Genomic DNA, 20,180 nt, shown 5'->3' on the forward strand with positions numbered 1-20,180 from the left:
CAATTTTAAAATTAGGTACAAGTTATTATAATAGTTTCTTTTAATTTTTAATTATTGTTTGCTCTTTTAAAAAATTTGTTATTTTATATATATATATATGTGATTTTAGTTAATTTAAACAATAGATAATTTTTTATTATTAATTGTTAGGTCAGTCTCACAAAAAAAAAAAGCCGTGTGTTTAGTGGGATTCAATTTTTTAAAATTTTCTAAGTTTTATAATAGTTTCCTTTAATTTTTAATTGTATAGTACTATTTTAATTCATTGAGACATTTTTACTCCTCAATTTAACAATAAAATTAGTAGACTTTAACATAGGACCATCTGGACACCAAAAAAAAAAAAAAAAAAGTTGAAGGACGGTTCAAATGAAAATTTTGATTGGTGGACCAAAATGATACTGGAGCAATAGTTGGGGGACTATTAAAATCAATAACCCTTTTAGAGGAGGATACTCACCTAAAAATACGGTTTTGTCCTTCGATTGTACGGAATAATACACAGATTTTGACGGATGGACCATCTTGGTACAAAATAAAAAGTTTAAGGACATTTGAATTGAAAATTTAGTTGGTGAACCAAAATGATAATGGAGCAATAGTTGGGGGACCATTTAGGTCATTAACCCTAAAGGTTATCTTTTTTGTAAGTTAATTAAAAGGTCTTAATTTTAGTCCAGTTTAATATTTATAGCAAGTAATAGTAACGTAAAACGACGTCGCTACCATGAGTGCCGTAAAGAAAGAAATTTTTTTTTTTTTTGGGGGTTAATTTTTGGTCCATCTTCGTTCTCAACGGCAAAAATCGTATCTTCTTCCCTCTCTGTGTGTTAGTTAACTGATACAAAAGCTTCATCTGTGATCTCTCTCTCTCCCCTCCACACCCCGCCGCCCCCCCCCCCTCCCAGCGGAATTTTGCTACGATGCACTCACTGTCGTCACAAGTAGCTCGCCCTCTCTGCTCTCCCTCCTCACACTCTCGCTACTTCCGCTTCCTCTCTCTCTCGCTCCCCATTTTCCACAGTTCCAAATCCCACCCCAAAATTTTCACTATTTCCCCGAAAGCCCCGCTCTTGACAGTCCGAAATTGCACCTCAATCTCTGCCAAGCCCTCTTCGGAGCTCCGAAACAAGCGTTCCAATTCCGACTCCGACGAGAAGCTCCGTGCCCTCCGCGAGCTCTTCTCGAAGCCCACTGTTGGCATCGACGCCTATATCATTCCCTCTCAGGATGCTCACCAGGTTAAATTTCCAGTTTTTTGAAATGTTGTATTGTTCTTTACGTTTCGTTTGAGGTTCTAGTGGTCTGTGAGGGTTTGCTGGCTGTAGGATTTAATTGTGTTTTGTTGGTTTGAACTATTCTACTGAGGATTATGAGCTTTTATTCGAATTTTGCTTCCCTTTTTTTTTTTGGGTTGAGATTGTGCGTGGGTTGTAGAAAACAACTGGGTTTTGCTTATTTTGAGAGTTGTCGGTTTTTGTCTATCCTTTATTTTCTTTCCTTTGTGAAAATTTGATCATTTCCACGTGTTTATGATTCAGCATGGTGATGGTGTGTCGGTTGTAAGATACACTTGAATTTGTCTAGTTTGAGATACTGTCTTGAAAGTAACGAGCTTTGCTTTTAGTTTTATTTATTTTTAATCATAATTTTAGTTCGTGGTATGCGATAGTGCGCTGAACAATTCATCTGGTTTTACTGTTTGAAGCATTTAGATTGTAAAACTAAGAGTTCGTTGAAGTTTTTAGTTTTGTTTATTAGTTTTGAAGTTATGAGTAAATGGAAAGAAAATGCTGAAATTCTTTTCATTATTAGGTTTATCTAAACAGCTTTGACATTATTCCTTTTTCGTTTCACTTCTTTATGTATCACAAGGACCAAACAGTCTTAACTATTAGGTTCTATGTTTATTTTGCATATAGCTCAGGTGTTGTAGCGTTTCTGCATTGGATTCTAGTAATCCATGTTGCCTGTAGTAAATTGTAAGTGCCCTTTTCATTTTGGCTTCAGAGTGAGTTCATTGCTGAATGTTATATGAGGAGGGCATATATATCGGGGTTCACTGGAAGTGCTGGCACTGCAGTCGTCACAAAGGATAAAGCAGCTCTTTGGACTGATGGGCGCTATTTTCTTCAGGTATGTAAAGATACAAAATCACCTTCACTTTCACTTTTAGATCGTCTCATGTGTGTTATTTCTTTACTATATGCACATCATAGTCTCTTTTCTTTTGAATTTTATATTTTGTAGTGCTATCATATTGGAAGAATGGTTTCTGATTTTGTATCATCTGGCTTGAGGTGCAGTTCCTGATAACATTTACTCTTTCCTATTGTTAGGCTGAAAAGCAGCTAAGCTCTAGTTGGATTCTCATGAGGGCTGGTAGTCTTGGAGTTCCTACAACTATTGAATGGTTGAATGATGTTTTGGCTCCTGGTGGGAGAGTTGGCATTGATCCTGTGAGCAATTCTTAGCCTCTTAAAATTGGCCTTCACATTTCTTTATAATAAGTTTCTAAGTCAAATAGCACTTGACTTCTTGAATTGCTTACTTTTGAAATGTGGATTTTAACCAGCTCTCAGAAAATAAAGTTTCAACCATTTCAAATAATAGATCAAGTTTCATCTTTCCTTTTTTAATCAATACACTTTTTGGTATTTTGATAATTGAACTTATTAAGCTTGATCATGTTTTCGTTGCGCTCCCCCTCATTAAAATTTGTGTCTTTAATTTTTTATCATTCTTTGTGCTTGCTTTGTTTGTGATGCCACCTCCTTTGTATTGTGAAGGGAGCAGTTTTTGTTTTCTTCCGATGCTGCAGAGGAGTTAAAGCAGGGCATTGCTAAGAAGAATCACGAGTTAGTGTTCCTGTATGATAAAAATCTTGTGGACGAAGTATGGAACAAATCAAGACCAAAGCCTCCAAACAAACCTATTAGAGTACATGACCTAAAGTATGCTGGTGTAGATGTCGCATCCAAGTTGTTGTTTCTGAGGTCCGAACTTGCTGATTCGGGTTCGTCTGCAATGGTTATATCTATGCTTGATGAAATTGCCTGGCTGTTGAACTTGGTAATACCTCTGAACCTATCTGTGGGTTTTTTTTTTCTGGCAAAGGTGCATGTTAACCCCGGTTATCAGCTAGTCTCAGAATTCTTGATTCTTTAACCAAATATAAAATTGTAATTCAAAGTTATTCATAAATTTTCATGCTTTTGTGTTCCATTTATTAATCCAAATGATGTGCTAAATTTTGTTTTGCAGAGAGGCAGTGATGTTCCACATTCACCTGTTATGTATGCATATTTGATTGTGGAGACTGATAAAGCGAAGTTATTTATAGATACTTATAAAGTGAGCACAGAGGTGATGGATCACTTGAAGAATGCAGGAATTGAATTGAGGCCATATGATTCCATTCTTTCTGAAGTCGAAGGGTAAGGTTGTGAGCTAAAACCTTTTTTTTTATAGGGAATATTTTTCACAATGATGTGATTTTCTGCAAATGATTTCATGAACAACTTTAATAGGGGCCCTGGCAAAGTTGTCAGGTAATGACACAGATGCGAGGTCTCTTGGCTGTAATGGTCAGGCAAATTATGATGGCTTTCTCATTTTCATTATTTTACTGTCTTAGATGTTCATATTTTTTAAACGGAGCTAAACTCATTTTGTAACACCAAACTATTAAAACCTATTTTTCATTTTCAGTCTGGCAGCACAAGGGGCTAATGTTTGGTTGGATATATCTTCTGTTAATGCTGCTATTGTCAAAACCTTTAACTCTGCTTGTGAAAGATATTATCAGAGCCTTGAAAGTAAAACAAAAAGTAAGACTAAGATGTATGACGACTCAAATGGTTGGTCTGGAGGACCCACTGGAATTTACAGAGTGTCCCCTATTTCTTTAGCAAAGGCAGTGAAAAATGATTCTGAGTTAGAAGGCATGCGGAGTTGTCATTTAAGGTAATTATTTCCACCCTCCAACTTGATTATGTGCATAATCATATGTGCGCGCTTTCCGTATCATTGTTTGGTTGACTTCTTTGTTGATAATACTGAAGCTTAGTTGTTAGCATCATCAGACAACTGATCAGTAGAATGCCTTAAAAATTTAAGCTCTCATTTGGGTTATGTATATGAATTTTGTGTAAGAAAAGACATCCTAAGTTATAGCTAAACATGTATAAATTTAGTGGATTAGATATTACATTCTCTAGTTACGTGTCCATGATTTTTTCCTGTGCTGTTGAGCCTGAGGGTGTAGATGGGGTCAAATTTAACAACCATTGGAGTCTTTATGTGAGAACAATATTTTTAATCACTCTATGAAGAATATTTTGAAAGGGATTGGTAGCAAGATAGTCTCCATATATGCATGTGGCTTTTCTTTCCCGATAAACTATATAAGAAATTCTGTTATAGGGAGAATTTCTATCTGTACTTTCATTACAGAGACATATGTGGTTTAAAAGTTAAGGATATGGGTCAAGGTGATAATGTCTGTGCAGGGATGCTGCTGCTCTAGTGCAGTTTTGGGTTTGGATGGAAGAGCAAATTAAAAAGAATGTGAAATTAACTGAGGTAGAGGTTGCAGACAAACTTCTTGAATTTCGTTCGGCGCAGCCTGGTTTCCTAGACACAAGCTTTGACACCATAAGTGGTACATGTCAAACCTTTATTGTTTTTTACCTTTTTTTTTTACAGTTATTTGAGATTTTTACTTTTATTTCCGTAGATAAGCATGTTCTTATCCCTAAGTTAAAGCTTATTACATAGATGTTTTCTTTTTTGCTTCTTCTCTTTATTGTCCTTTTCTTATTTTTTGAGTCAATAGTTCCTTTGTCGATTTCTTAAACTTCTCTACTCACAATTTGAATGTTTTTCCAGGTTCTGGTGCAAACGGTGCTATCATACACTACAGAGCAGAACCAGATAGTTGTAGTGTTGTGGATGACAAGAAACTCTTCCTATTGGATAGTGGTGGTCAATACGTTGATGGAACAACTGATATAACGAGGACCGTACATTTTGGCGAACCTCCCTCGCGACAAAAAGAATGCTTTACTCGAGTTTTACAGGTACTAAGTACATTCCTTTGGTTTTCTGGGTAATAAATTTTTATGAAATTTATTTACTTGAAGGCTGCATAAATTGGGTAAAGATATCTGAAGAGGGCAGGGCCAAAGGTCTCAATACTTTCTAAAGATCGGGTTTTTTTCTTCTGGGGATATCAGGCAATTATGCAATGGTGTACTTATTTGCGTAGTTGATGTACTTTTAATTAACCGAAACTTATTTGCATAACTAAAGTAGAGTATAATAGTATTTATTGTACTACAGATCCTCAACCAAAACACACATAATTAATGCCCTTTGATATTCTACTGACTGACCAATTTTGTATTTGAGATCCCTGGTTGTGTTTGACTTTTCTGATAGAGTTTGCAATGCAGGGTCATATAGCTCTTGATCAAGCAGTATTCCCTGAAAACACACCTGGTTTTGTCTTGGATGCGTTTGCTCGTTCTTCCCTTTGGAAGATAGGACTGGATTACCGGCATGGTATTTTCCTTGAATTTCTATCAACTCATCATGAACTTTAAGTCTTTGCTGAATTGATGATGAGCTCAGTGAATTTGTATTTTGTTCTCTAATGTGGTAGGAACTGGGCATGGTGTGGGAGCTGCATTAAATGTTCATGAAGGACCTCAAGGTATTAGCTTTCGATTTGGAAATATGACTCCCTTACAGAAAGGCATGATTGTTAGCAATGAACCTGGCTATTATGAAGACCATGCTTTTGGCATTCGGATTGAGGTACCTCCCGCCTCTCTATGCACTTAATTGTATCTCTATCTATAATGTTGATGCTAATTCTCTTTGTTGCTGTACCATATGACAAATTTTCTGCTCATGTCTTTTACTCTTGTTTCATAGTAATTCACATGTTCATTCTCATACAGAATCTCCTCGTTGTGAAAGAAGTTGACACGCCAAATCGTTTTGGAGGAATTGGATACCTGGGATTTGAAAAACTCACATTTGTCCCCATTCAGGTATGCATATGGTGACGTAGTACAATAATTTAACTGGTTATGGGTATGACCTTTTAAAGTGAGTGCAGAACCAATATGTTATTACAAGAATAGTTTTGGTTCGCCTCCGACTAAGAAAACCCAATTTGAAGTAGAGCAATCCCTTTATCACATTGGTTTTATGCATGACTTTGGTGCTGAGCTAGAATTGGCCCTAATGAGTTCATTTTAGTGATTTGTTCTTAAAAGAAGGCCTGCATTTTATGATTTCTTTTTCATGTGTTTTTTTTTACCATGCAGGCTAAATTGATCGACTCATCTTTGCTTTCTGCTGCGGAGTTTGATTGGCTTAACGAGTATCATTCGCAAGTTTGGGAGAAGGTTGTTAGAGATCAAGAAATCACCCTATTTACAATATTTTCCATTTTAGATATTATAACTAACCTTAAGGTCTCACAGGTGTCCCCGCTTGTGGATGGTTGTGCTCGTGAATGGCTTTGGAACAACACCAGACCACTTGTTAAGCTGTGATGTGATTCTTATCCATCCATCCATCGATCATTCTCTTCTCTCATGTACCCCCTTTGTATACAAGCACACCAGTTTACCACAGTGATGAGACAATTAAATATATATGTGTAAACTTGTATCATGAATGTTAAATCCTAATAATTTTAAGTTTCGTGCCATATCAAATTTTGTCTTGGCAGCTCTCGGGTATCGCTTGCATCAAAGGCCTCCAGCACGGCGCGCAATCTTGACGACTAACGAAAAGAAAAGCCGAAAAGAAAATAAAACATTAATAGGAGAAGTTGGTAGTTACCTTCTGTGTAACGAAGGCCATAGTACAGCCATGCGGCTATACTATTTTTTAAAAAAGGAAATATTATAGCCGTGCGGCTATACTATTTTTAAAGTCGCACTGCTTTTTATTTGAAAAAAGGAGGACCTGCATAGTGATTAGGTGCCACAAGTCAAAATTTGTATAGCCACGAGGCTATACTATTTTTAAAGAAACATTTTAAAAAAAAAATGAGGACTCACCTAGCGATTATGCGCCCACGTGTCAAAATCAATATAACCGCGTGGCTATGCTATTTTTTTGAAATAAATACTATATATAAATAGTATCGCCGCTCGGGTATACTATTTATTAAAAAATAAAATTGAAAACCCCAATACAGTCGCGCGGCTATACTGTTAAATTTTTTTTTTAATGAACATTAATAAAATCACGTATAGCCGCGCGGCTAGACTATTTATATATATAGAAAAAAAAAAAAGGGACCCGACTATTGATTAGGTGCCCACGTGTCAAAATAAGTATACCCCCGTGACTATACTATTTGAGGGGAAAAAAACCATAGTGTAGCCGGTCGGCTATACCATTTTTAAAGAAACATATGATAAAACCACGTATATCCTATAGTTCGTTTTTGGGTGTGGACTATACTATTTAACAAAAAGACCCGCCTAGCCACTAGTTCCTAGGCGGGCGCCTAGACGGCCGATTTTTCGAACACTAAAATCTAGGTTTATTTTGCATACAGCTCGGGTGCTGTAGCATTTCTGCACTGGGTTCTAGTATTCCATGGAACGAATCAAGACCAAAGCTTCCAAACAAACCCATTAGAGTACATGACCTGAAGTAAGCTGGTGTAGATGTCGCAGCCAAGTTGTTGTCTCTGAGGTCTGAACCTGCTGATGCTGGTTCGTCTGCGATAGTTATATCCATGCTTGATGAAATTGCCTGGCTTTTGAACCTATATGTACAGTTGGTTTTTTTGTGTGTGGCAAAGATGCATGTTAACCCCGTTTATCGGCTGTTCTCATATATTCTTGATTCTTTAACCAAATACCTGAAGTAAGCTGGTGTAGATGTCGCAGCCAAGTTGTTGTCTCTGAGGTCTGAACCTGCTGATGCTGGTTCGTCTGCGATAGTTATATCCATGCTTGATGAAATTGCCTGGCTTTTGAACCTATATGTACAGTGGGTTTTTTTTGTGTGGGGCAAAGATGCATGTTAACCCCGTTTATCGGCTGTTCTCATATATTCTTGATTCTTTAACCAAATATAAAATTATAACTCAAAATTATTCATAAATGTTCATGCTTTTGTATTAATCCAAATGATGTGCTAAATTTTGTTTTGCAGAGAGGCAGTGATGTGTGCATATTGGATTGTGGAGACTGATAAAGCTAAGTTATTCTAAAGTGAGCGCAGAGGTGATGGATCACTTGAAGAATGCAGGAATTGAATTGAGGCCATATGATTCCATTGTTTCTGAAGTAGAAGGGTAAGTTTGGCCCAAGCATGGGCTACAAAGAATCAAAAGTTTCTGTAGTTTTTTTTTTTTCTTTTCACATAAAGAATAACAATGAAAACCTCATCAACCGATCAAAGACGGTTTCGACGTGTCAACTACAATTCATTAAAAAGGATGGTTATTACTTTTTCTTTTCTTGGCTAATGAAAAGGATGGTTATTTTTCTCATCCTGCTTCCATGTCTTTCGGATCATCACAGTTTTGCCGGTACAGCATCAGTTAGCTCAGAATACATGGTTGATATTGCTTTAGCAAAGTGTTCCTTAGCTTGAGGCCTCTTGATCTGGAAAGCGTTTCAAGTCAATACAGTGATACTAGGATATGTAAATTTCAACCCATATTTCCCTCATCGTTTTTTTATATCCAAGACATGTAAAATAGAAGCTTACCTTGAAGGTTGGAGTGAGGAGGCCATTTTCCAATGTGAATGGTTCAAGAACCAAAGTTACAGCTTTTGCAAATTCAAAACCTCTCAACTGCAGTTGTAAATGAAACACTAAATATAAGCTACAAGAGTCCTTGCAACCTGAAGATTATTATTTCAGGCAGTATGGCTTGAGGCAGATTTACCTGAGCCTCCTTTCCAAGGGCATCCATGCTAGCCAAAACAGCAGTCCTTGCTCTTGGATCATTGCACAGTTGTGAGAGATCTTCGTACTGCATCGAATGCAATAAGAGTCAGCCAAAAAAACAACAAAACAATTCTGTCTTCATCAAAAGGATAAACGTATCGAGCAAGCGTCTTGCCTGCATGAACTAAAAGACAATGGAGATGAACCTAGGAGGTTAAAAAGAACCACACCTTTATGCCTGCAGATGCAGCCCACGCTTTCAGTACATCTGGATCCACTACAACTATAACTACTAGACAAGAGTTGAAGCTGTCACCTAGAAGTAGCATAAAATGAGCAAATCAGCAAGTAAAGCATAGCTGCTGGGATGTTTTATATGCAAAGAAAACTCAATCTCCTCACCATATACAAAACTTTGAGCAACAAATTCGCACTTGGCGTACACATTCTCAACCTTCTCTGGTGCTATATACTCCCCCTGTGCCAACTTAAATATGTTCTTTTTCCTGTCAAAAGAGTAGATATTCTGAATGACATGTTCTTTTTACAATTCAATATTTTTGAACTATAATTATCTGTAAGATAAGATCTCACCTATCAATGATCTTAAGCTGGCCTCCGGGTAACCACAAACCAATGTCTCCAGTATGCAGCCAGCCGTCGTCATCAATGACTTCTTTCCTGTTCAATCAACTGCACAGTCAGGTAGACGCACTAGTGCTAAATTTTGTATCTGTGATCATAATAATAGATGCATGTTCTGTACGTCTGGATTTCATCTTTGTGGTAGCCTTGAAAGACAATTGGACCCCGGACACAGATTTCTCCACGAGGATGGGGCTGATCCTCAGAAGTGTAATTCATTTCAGGGACATCCACCAGTTTTATTTCTGAAAAAGAAAAAAGGCAAGGCTACTGAGAGAGGGTGGAAAACATAGAAGAATCCGAAATGTGACACAGAAAATCAGATAATATGCTATCTAACAGCAAATTCTTATATACATTTGTGTATGATAAGTTTGATAAACTCACCACAGGCGGGATTAGGGGACCCAACGTGGCCAGATAAGTTGTCACCCTCATCCATCGTGCTCATGGCACAAGAAGTCTCTGTCATACCATATCCTTCAATTACTTGACAGCCAAAGCACCTGCGATTTTGGTTACATATGCAGCAAAAATTTCGTTGGTCTTAACACTTGAAAAAAAAAATGCAAAATTATTAAATTGCACTCTATAAGATAGTCAACTTACACTCTAAGGAAGTCCATGACATCAGGGGACAAGGGTGAAGCACCGGATCCCATAAAACGAACTCGTCCTCCAAGCTTTTCCTTTATTTTGTTGAACACCAATCTGTCCCATATTGGTGATCCATTCGAACCTGAAATAATTGTTTAACATAGAGAAATTTAACAGCATGACTTAAGTAATAGCCTATGAGAAGGTGAAGTTATTAGTGTATATTACCACTCATTATGGATTGCTTCTTGGAACTGTAGGCAGTTTGAAACAGTCTCTCCCTTAGAGTCCCAGATTTTTTAACAGAATTTGCAATTCTGTGATGAACTGAATTAGATATGATATGGAGACCACATGAACAGTAATAAACAATACTTTTAAGCAGCAGCCAACTATGATTACCCAGCATATATTCTGTTGTACAACCGAGGCACACTACAAAATAATGTAGGTCTCAGTGCAACCAGGTCATCCATCAATTTCAGATTGTCCTGCAATTAAGGACAGAGCTGTACGTAATGCTTGAATGGCCTCAGAGACTCCAGGAGATACTAAAACTATGATACTCAGAAGAGTCACATACCCCCTGGTAGAAACCAATAGCAACACCGTGGTACACTGATATAATTTGATTAGTTCGTTCATAGATGTGTGCCAAAGGAAGGTAGGATATGTAACTGTGGAAAATAAAATGTATTTAAACACTATATGAAACATTGTCTGACAGACAACTAATAATTTATATATAATGTACTCACATATCCGAGGGATAGAATGTGACTGCATGACAGAATCCAGCAGCGTTTGCAATAAAGTTTCCATGGGTCAAAACAACTCCCTTTTTGAGGGGGAGGAGGGGGTAGAGAAACACGATTAAAACAAGTAACGAGGTCTATAATGTATTTCACCATAGCAATATATAATGAGCTTTTGCAGCAGAAACTGAGCATAGTTTCATAAAAAAAGCAAGCTCTACCTTTGGTGTTCCAGTCGTACCACTTGTGTAGCAAATGGTTGCAACATCTTCAGGCTTAGGAGGGCAAAAAGGCTGCAGATTACTGCGGCCCTAAAAGAGAATCATTGTAAGGTGAAGACACATACATGTTTTATAAACAAACATTAATGCTACACCAAGATATAAGCATACAATTAGCAAAACAAAATTCTAAAGAATATGTTTTTCTCTGTTCGGAAGATAAGAATATACTTGGAATATAAATTTACAAATAACTGAAAAAAATTATCAGGATAGGTTAAAGTCGAAAATTTACCTGACTGATGAGCTTTAAATATGATATAAGCTTCACTCTAGATGTAGATGGAAGCGAAGGCAAGTGTTCATCCATCCCTCCCACAACCTACATTTATGAATTTCAAGGGGAAAAAGGATTAGAAAACTGGAAAATATGCATTCGTTCGTTTTCAACTTAGACAAGAATAAGACAATAAGATTTCAAGAGTACATACCACTATAAGTTGTACAGATGGAATCTCAGATACGAAAGTTAACATCTGCAAGAATCAGGAGAGGCTTATAAGATGTAACGCAAATTTGTAAAGCATAAATTAGCATATTATGAAAAGCAGAATTCGGATACAAACTGGTATTTCCCATTTTCAAATTGTTAACAACAGAAATGGTACGTTGGAGAATATTTTGAAGAAAACATTAAAAGAAAGAAATAATACATCTTTGAATGATGCACCAGCCTATGACTTTCCTTGCAGGCATCATTTATTGCAAATTTGCAAAATTGCAAAATCACATCTGAAGAAGCAAATATCAAAACTCACAGTGCTTAGAGTCTGTGGGGCACAAAAGACTGCCTGTACACCAGCATGATTTACGGCGTACTTAACTGCATCCGGGCCTGCCCATAGACCGAAAATCTGTTAAAACAGAGTTTACAAACTCAGAACCATTCATTTGAGCAATTACAGGTATACATACATACCAAGAGTATCATATAAAGGAACTGAGATAAAAGAATATGCAGAGCAAGCATAATCCACAATCAGCCACTCTGGTCTGTTTATGAAATAAAGTCCAACACAAGCACCCTGTCCAAGCCAAGATGATGCCATCAAATTTTGGCAAATATAGTCTATCATCAAAGCAGAGAATATGACTTGTGTAATGGATTTTGATTTACTTTTTCTAACCCGTGAAAGCGTAGGCCAGAACCTATTGCTTCCCGAGCTGTGGCTGCTTCTCCATATGTCATCCATTTGTACCTTCAATCATAAAGACCACTACTTTACATGGAGAAGGAATTGAAATTACGCACAATTAGAGAGCACAACACAAACCAACTTACTCTCCAACAGTTCCATCCACCCGATTTCGTGTACCTAAGAATTTGTAATCTCTAAAAACTTCAACTGAACGTCTGCATTTCTCAGAAATTTCGACCAAACAATTAAACAATTGTAATTCTTCCATAATATAATAATTAATAAATAACTAAAAAATAAAAACAGGGGATTAATTAACTCAATTTATTCAACCAAGCAAGAAAGTAAGAAAGTAAGAAGGCTGACACAAAGTTATCATGCAAAGTCCCAATTTGAGGATGATCAGCAAATCGACTGACGAGATTGAAAGGCGAACGTGCAGATCTGCAGCAAATCAATAACAAAAGCAAACCGAATAATTACAGCAACAAATTAAGGTAGCTAAAATCTACAAAAAAGAAGAAGAAAGAAAAGCATATATATACCTATGCACATCCCACTTCCCTGTGTGCAACTTCTCTGGGAGCACCACACTGTAGCCATGCCCTGCTCAAGACCAAACACAAGACCACAGCTTCAAATTCTCCTTCTGCTATTCATACACCTATACATATATACATATATATATATATATATATATAGAGAGAGAGAGAGAGAGAGAGAGAGAGAGAGAGAGAGAGATGAGTATGTACCGTGAGCAAACTCACCGGCGGTGAGGTTAGCGTGAAGATGAGAGTGAGGAGGATGGTCGGTTGAGGGAGGGAGGAGGTGGGAGTGAATGGCGTGGAGGCGACGCTGAGGAGCAGGTAGAGATTCCATTTTTCCGGGGGTTTGAATCTTTTGATGAGATAATTTTCTCGGGAAAATGAATATGATCGCGGGAAAAGGGAATTCTCTCGGGAAAATAGGTGGGAAAGTTTGTAACCGCTTCTCACTCGTTGCTTACTTTGCTTTGCTTGGTGTCTGTTTGGTGTTCCCCCTTTTTATTTTTATTTTTATTTTTTAAAGGTTCAATTGAAGTAACAGAAAAATTGACAAATGGGAAAATGGGCACGCTTATTAAGGGCAAATGTGACGAAGAAGGCGCAAACAGCGTTTCAGATTTTCGAATATTAAAATAGTATAGCCGCGCGGCTATACATCTTAAATATTTCTCATCGAGCTTTCCATGACCTCATGGCTTGTAGTTCGCCGACGTAGGGTACGGAAAACAAAATCCTGACCGTTAATATCATCAGTTGGACGATTTCAAATCTTACTAGCTTGATCATTTACGTAAAAATAATAACTAATGGCCTACTGAACCAATAATATATTACAACAAACGCACAAAAAGATAAAGTTTTTGTCAGCTTAACATTAACATGCCAATGTATCATTTCAAACACAGTTTCAGAGCTTCAAATTTGGCAGAGATATCATATAAGGATAAATTTACTTGTAAATCTGGGGCCAAAAAGACTTTGAATATGTCAAACCAAATGGAAAAAGAAAAAGGAAGACTTGAAGAAGTTGAGATTGAGAAAGCTTGGGTCTTCAATTAAGCACATCACATGGCCATGTAATCCGGTCACATCTTGTGTTGTCTCCTTAAATTCAACTATATCCTTATGGGAAAGGGGAAAAAAATAAAAGAAAGAAAAATAAGTTATGGGAAAAAAAGATGTATTATGGGTACAACAATAGGACTAGGAAGCCATGATGCAATTTCATGAGATTTTAAGGAAAAATTGTCCAACCAAAAATGTGCAATTTAGGCACATGTGTTGTGTTGATAAAATATTAGAAACTTTGGTTGTGAGGATATCGAACACAAGTAGAATTTAACAAAGGCAAGTAATTTACAGCTATACAAACTGCACCAAATACAGGTAAAAACCTTGATTTCTTCATATTGAGGTAGGTTTCCTCCATTAAAAGATAATAAAGTAACACCAGCATGAACCTAGCTCGCATAAATGCACATTATTGAGTTAAATTGGTGTAATTAACAATCGAAAAAGTTAGACCAGTTAATCAGAATCTTGCATTTGAATTTGATTATGTTCTTCTTGCATTAAACAAGTTTAAATGATCGTTTGTATGTATATATATATATATATATATATATATATATATATATAAACAATAGATAGAATAATGAAACAAAAGATTATATTGTGTTTTTTTCTTTTTTGTTGGGAACCTTTCTTATTGAGAGGTTTTGTTGTTGTTGTTGTTGTTGTTAAGAACCTTTCCTATTAAGAAGGGTGATTATATACTAAATTCAAATAAATTATAAAACCTCACACACACTATACGAATGTTATGACTCGAGTCCAAGATTTTTTCTTAAAGAACAATTGCTAAAAATCATTACTAATGGGTTGCAACTTTGCGGTATTGTTAAATAAATGATAAACTATTAATCCTACACGGAAGAAAACGGCGTTGTATCTGTTGATGCGCGGTAAAATCAGAAGGTAGTTGTGAAAAAAATATTACTTTATAACGGATAAAACTGTATCACATAGAAATCTCAGCCGTAAAAGACAAGAAAAGGGATGATCATCTTTGTCGGTCTGAGTCTGAGCCTCTGGCCCCACACTCACGAACTCATGTGCACACTGATAATTGAGAAAAAAACTCGGATGAGTGTTGAAGTCTTCTCTTCATTTCTGACTTTTGAGAGAGAGTGAGAGCTAAATTGACTGAAACTAGGGTTTAATGGCAGCGATAGGGAAGACGACGCTGGACTCGGGGTGGCTCGCCGCGATGTCCACGGAGGTCCATCTCAGTGGGACCCAGCTCACCACCACCCAACTTCCCTCCGTTGGCCCCACCTCCCCTTGGATGGAGGCCGTTGTTCCCGGAACGTAATATCTCTCTCTCTCTCTCTCTCTCTCTCTCTCTCTCTCTCTCTCTCTCTCACACACACACACACACACACATTAATTTCAATGTGATTAAGTAAATGTGGTTTAATTTGATTAAAGTTTCGAGCTTTAATCTTCTGGTTCTGGGCTCAAGTTCATTTCAGTGTTTACAGTTCTAAAATGGGTTTACATGACAACAAAATGTGTTCAGAAATATGTAACTCATTGGTAGAATTATGTTCAACTTGTTCCACTAACAATTTGGAATTGATGCAAACTGATGGAAAGACAAACTGATGAAAGCCTACAACTTGAATCATAATTTTACTAAAAACTATCAGGGCTCAGGGCTAATCATGATTTAGTTCACAGTGTTTTGGCAACCTTGGTGAAGAACAAAGTTGTACCCGATCCGTTCTATGGGTTGGAAAACGAGACAATCATAGATATTGCTGATTCCGGGAGGGAGTACTATACATTCTGGTTCTTTACAACCTTTCAGTGTAAGCTGGTAAGTGATACATTTTAATGATAACATGTTCTTTCTTTATGGCAAGATTCGTAAGATTATCCTCGATTTTAATTTTTGTTTTCCTTGATATTTTAGCTTGGATACTTTCCTCTAAATACACGACCATTTTCCAGTCAGGTACTCAGCACCTGGATCTGAATTTTCGTGCAATCAATTATTCTGCAGAGGTATATTTAAATGGGCACAAAAAAGTCCTGCCAAAAGGGATGTTTCGAAGGCATTCTCTTGATGTCACTGATATAGTGCATCCTGATGGTCAAAACTTGCTTGCCGTTCTTGTTTACCCTCCAGATCATCCAGGGAGTATTCCTCCTGACGGTGGGCAAGGCGGTGATCATGAGGTACATATCTATATTCATGAGCCTTCTTTTAGATTTTTTCTCAAAGTTTTATCCTTCAACATTAAGATGCTGGATTTTATGCAAGACCAGTGATGGCTTCCAAAAAGTTAATTATCAAGTGTATGCAATGAACAAACTGAGATTAATATAACTATTAATTTTCAAATTTTATTTCAGATCGGGAAAGATGTAGCTACTCAGTATGTGGAGGGTTGGGATTGGATGTGTCCTATAAGGTGATTATGTTTTACTATTGAGATTGCAGAGTGTTTTCTTTAGCATGTTGTGATCACAAACCAACGATATGCTTTTTTGCCAGGGGATGTGTCATCTTTTATTATCAGTGTAAAAAGGATTTCCAATGTAATAAACTTGTATATTGATACAGGGATAGAAACACTGGCATATGGGATGAGGTGTCAATTTCTGTAACAGGGGTGAGTTTAGTCTTAATGCTTCACTTCCTGTCATAGAATTTTCCTTCTGATACTGTCTCTATAGTGATGCTGATTTTCATCTTGTCGGGAAAGAAAATAGATTTACCTTTATATGGGCTGATCATTTGATTTGTGTTGAGGTTCAATAAAAAGTTGTTGACTCCTTGTACTGTGTAAGTATGGCCTTTGTGGTTTATAATAAGTTCTTTTGTTTTTTGACTCTTTCCCATTTGGTGCAGCCAGTAAAAGTAATTGACCCCCACTTGGTTTCATCATTTTATGACAATTACAAGAGGGCATATTTGCATGCTACAACTGAGTTGGAAAATAAGAGCACCCGGGTTGCTGAGTGTTCATTGAATATTCAAGTAACAACAGATCTTGAAGGAAATTTTTGTCTAATAGAGCATCTTCAGACTCAACATTTGTCAATCCCTGCTGGATCACGGGTGCAATATACGTTTCCTGAGGTTCGTGACAGAACATAGTATGCATTTTAATTATTTTAGCAGAAAACAATACTTTTCTAGAAGCCCTTTGGAGAACCTGTTTATCTTGATATTCAATTCGTTACATTTATTAGGTTTAGCTTTCAACACTTGTGTTCAGTACTAAATCAAATTTATTTGGCAGCTCTTTTTCTATAAGCCCAATTTATGGTGGCCAAATGGTATGGGAAAGCAATCCTTGTACAAAGTTTCTGTTACTGTTGATGTAAAGGGATATGGAGAGTCTGATTTGTGGAGCCAATTATTTGGATTCCGCAAAATTGAGAGCTACATTGATAATACCACTGGAGGAAGGTATGGTATTTACATAAAACTTAATGTAGATTCTGTTTAACAAAATTGAGAGTCTGTTTAACTTTTAACTTGTACATTCTCCTCTCTAGGTTGTTCAAGGTCAATGGTCAGCCTATTTTTATTCGTGGTGGTAATTGGATATTATCAGATGGCCTCCTACGACTTTCAAAGAAGCGTTACAGTACAGACATCAAGTTTCATGCAGATATGAATTTTAACATGATCCGTTGTTGGGGTGGTGGACTGGCTGAGAGGCCAGAATTTTATCATTACTGTGACATTCATGGGTTGTTGGTAAGTCATGCCTGCTCTTGCTTTAACATGTGCATGTTTTGTCAGGTTTTATTGGGGAAGGAGGGATAAGTAAACTTGAATGCATTAGGTTTGAAATCTCACGGCCATGGAATTAGTTGGGTGAATCTGATCTATACTGCTCTGCCACGGATTTAAATTTTGTAGGTCTGGCAAGAATTTTGGATTACAGGAGATGTCGATGGACGAGGTGTCCCTGTATCAAATCCCAATGGTCCACTGGACCATGATCTTTTCTTGCTATGTGCAAGAGATACTGTCAAGCTTCTCAGGAACCATCCTAGTCTTGCCCTCTGGGTGGGTGGAAATGAGCAAATTCCACCAGATGATATCAACAAGGCTCTGAAACAAGACCTCAGGCTCCATCCACATTTTGAAAGTTCATTAAATGAAGGTGGCAAGTTTGTTGAAGATTCTCCCGCAGTGTTGAGGGATCCAAGCCAATATCTTGATGGTGCACGCATTTACATCCAAGGATCCATGTGGGATGGGTTTGCAAATGGAAAGGGGGACTTCACTGATGGCCCTTACGAAATTCAAAATCCCGAAGACTTCTTTAAAGATGACTTTTACAAATATGGGTTCAATCCTGAAGTTGGTTCTGTAGGTATGCCTGTTTCAGCTACCATCAGAGCTACAATGCCTCCAGAAGGATGGCGGATTCCTTTGTTTAAGAAAGTTTCCAATTATTATCAAGAAGTCCCAAACCCCATCTGGGAATACCATAAATACATCCCCTATTCAAAACCAGGCAAGGTTCATGACCAGATTTTACTTTACGGGTCCCCAAAGGATCTCAATGATTTTTGCTTGAAGGTAAACTAATCTTTTGGTTATTCAGGGTGCACGTTGGATCTATCTCTGTTTTAACTGTTGGACTTACTTTAAATCATCTCAGGCTCAACTTGTTAACTACATTCAGTATAGAGCTCTACTGGAGGGTTGGACTTCTCGAATGTGGACTAAATACACTGGTGTTTTGATTTGGAAAACACAGAATCCTTGGACGGGTCTTAGAGGTCAGTTTTACGATCATCTTCTAGACCAAACGGCAGGTTTCTATGGCTGTCGCTGTGCTGCAGAGCCAATCCATGTCCAGCTTAACTTGGTTACATATCTTTTAGAGGTAACTTGGTTACATATTTCTTAGAGATTACTTGGCTTTTTACGGAGTTTACATTAGAGACATGGTTTGAGATTTGCTGTCATTGTCTCTTGCCTTGAACAGGTTGTCAACACTACTTCAGAGGAACTATCTGACATCGCTATAGAAGCCTCAGTGTGGGATCTAGAAGGAACATGCCCATACTACAAAGTTCACGAAAAGCTTTTGGTGCCGCCGAAAAGAACAGTGCCAATTGCTGAGATGAAATATCCAAAATCTAAAAACCCAAAGCCAGTTTACTTTCTTCTTCTCAAACTGTATCGCATGTCAGACGATCGCATTATATCCAGGAACTTTTACTGGTTGCATCTTTCTGGTGGGGATTACAAGCTGTTAGAACCATACAGGAAGAAAACAGTACCGCTCAAGATTATATCCCAGGTTTTCATCAAAGGAACCACCAACGAAATGCATATGCTTGTGGAGAACACATCTAAGAAACCAGAGTCAAAAAGCCGAACCTATCGAAACGATTTTGCTACTAAACAAGGTGATGTTGATTTCGATGTAGCCTCGGTGCACTCTACACATGATGGAGCAGACAAAAAACATGAAGCTAGTTGGTTTCAGAAAATATCCAGACATTTCACAAAGGAAAGTGATGGCTTGAGGGTTGCTGAGATCAATGGCAGTGACATAGGCGTGGCTTTCTTCCTGCATTTTTCAGTTCATGGATTGAAGCAGGGCCATAAGGAAGGAGAAGACACAAGAATTCTTCCTGTTCATTATTCGGACAACTATTTTTCGCTCGTGCCGGGTGAAGCTATGCCCATCAAGATCTCTTTTGAGGTCCCTCCTGGTGTCACCCCACGAGTTACTCTTGACGGATGGAATTACCGTGGTGTCCATACGGTCCGTTGATGGAGCTGGTTTAAAAACTTGTTCTGCTAATAGTTGAATTATACACAACGAAGAAGAGGAGGTTTATAAGGATTTAATGGGACTCCATAGAGGACTTAAATAGTCATCAAATAAAACTCTAATTATAATTTATAGCAACAAATAGTTATGAAATAAAAAACTCTATATCATCTCAAAACAGATAAGATATGATGATCAAGGCCCTTGAAGTAGGGATCTGATTTTCCCACTTCATTTTTCTACACTTAAACTCTTTTTTGCTTTTTAATACTTTTTAATCAATTTTGTTCTTTCTCTTTCCTATTCCATCCTTACCCTACATTAATTTCTATTTTACTTCACTTTATATTATTTATTTTTCTTTACACTTCATTTTTCAACTCACACTCCATTTTCAGTATTAGAAAGGAAAAAAAATACGTAATTTCTTACTTGATTAAAGGAAAAAAAAAAAACTAAA

At 37.2% G+C, this 20,180-nt stretch overlaps 3 protein-coding genes across 3 annotated transcripts; 2 read left to right on the top strand and 1 right to left on the bottom strand.

Moving 5' to 3' along the window:
* Window positions 1-786: 786 nt before the first annotated feature.
* LOC117632387 (aminopeptidase P2) lies at window positions 787-6,674 on the top strand. Its single transcript, XM_034365843.1, has 13 exons — window positions 787-1,241; window positions 2,011-2,136; window positions 2,340-2,459; window positions 2,797-3,072; window positions 3,265-3,437; window positions 3,712-3,966; window positions 4,512-4,663; window positions 4,891-5,081; window positions 5,457-5,565; window positions 5,666-5,820; window positions 5,967-6,059; window positions 6,339-6,419; window positions 6,498-6,674. Exons 1-13 carry the CDS (start codon window positions 924-926, stop codon window positions 6,567-6,569), a joined length of 2,121 nt encoding a protein of 706 aa, XP_034221734.1. The 5' UTR covers window positions 787-923; the 3' UTR covers window positions 6,570-6,674.
* Window positions 6,675-8,290: 1,616 nt separating this feature from the next.
* Window positions 8,291-13,374, bottom strand: LOC117632388 (long chain acyl-CoA synthetase 6, peroxisomal). The gene is made up of 23 exons (XM_034365844.1): window positions 13,107-13,374; window positions 12,900-12,960; window positions 12,721-12,798; window positions 12,498-12,569; window positions 12,333-12,414; window positions 12,135-12,240; window positions 11,974-12,050; window positions 11,647-11,691; window positions 11,451-11,537; window positions 11,156-11,245; window positions 10,938-11,017; window positions 10,763-10,856; window positions 10,582-10,670; window positions 10,408-10,496; window positions 10,192-10,321; window positions 9,970-10,088; window positions 9,704-9,827; window positions 9,532-9,618; window positions 9,340-9,443; window positions 9,168-9,253; window positions 8,936-9,022; window positions 8,755-8,841; window positions 8,291-8,648 (listed from the first exon to the last, which is right to left on the bottom strand). Exons 1-23 carry the CDS (start codon window positions 13,231-13,233, stop codon window positions 8,559-8,561), a joined length of 2,091 nt encoding a protein of 696 aa, XP_034221735.1. The 5' UTR covers window positions 13,234-13,374; the 3' UTR covers window positions 8,291-8,558.
* Window positions 13,375-14,943: 1,569 nt separating this feature from the next.
* On the top strand, window positions 14,944-19,970 carry LOC117632383 (mannosylglycoprotein endo-beta-mannosidase-like). The gene is made up of 11 exons (XM_034365840.1): window positions 14,944-15,269; window positions 15,642-15,780; window positions 15,915-16,142; window positions 16,320-16,378; window positions 16,531-16,579; window positions 16,819-17,049; window positions 17,213-17,382; window positions 17,472-17,676; window positions 17,842-18,510; window positions 18,593-18,820; window positions 18,923-19,970. The coding sequence occupies exons 1-11, from the start codon at window positions 15,121-15,123 to the stop codon at window positions 19,718-19,720; spliced, it is 2,925 nt and encodes a 974-aa protein (XP_034221731.1). The 5' UTR covers window positions 14,944-15,120; the 3' UTR covers window positions 19,721-19,970.
* The last annotated feature ends 210 nt before the right edge of the window (window positions 19,971-20,180 follow it).

Source organism: Prunus dulcis, chromosome 6 (genome assembly GCF_902201215.1).
Source record: "Prunus dulcis chromosome 6, ALMONDv2, whole genome shotgun sequence".
Taxonomy (NCBI): domain Eukaryota; kingdom Viridiplantae; phylum Streptophyta; class Magnoliopsida; order Rosales; family Rosaceae; genus Prunus; species Prunus dulcis.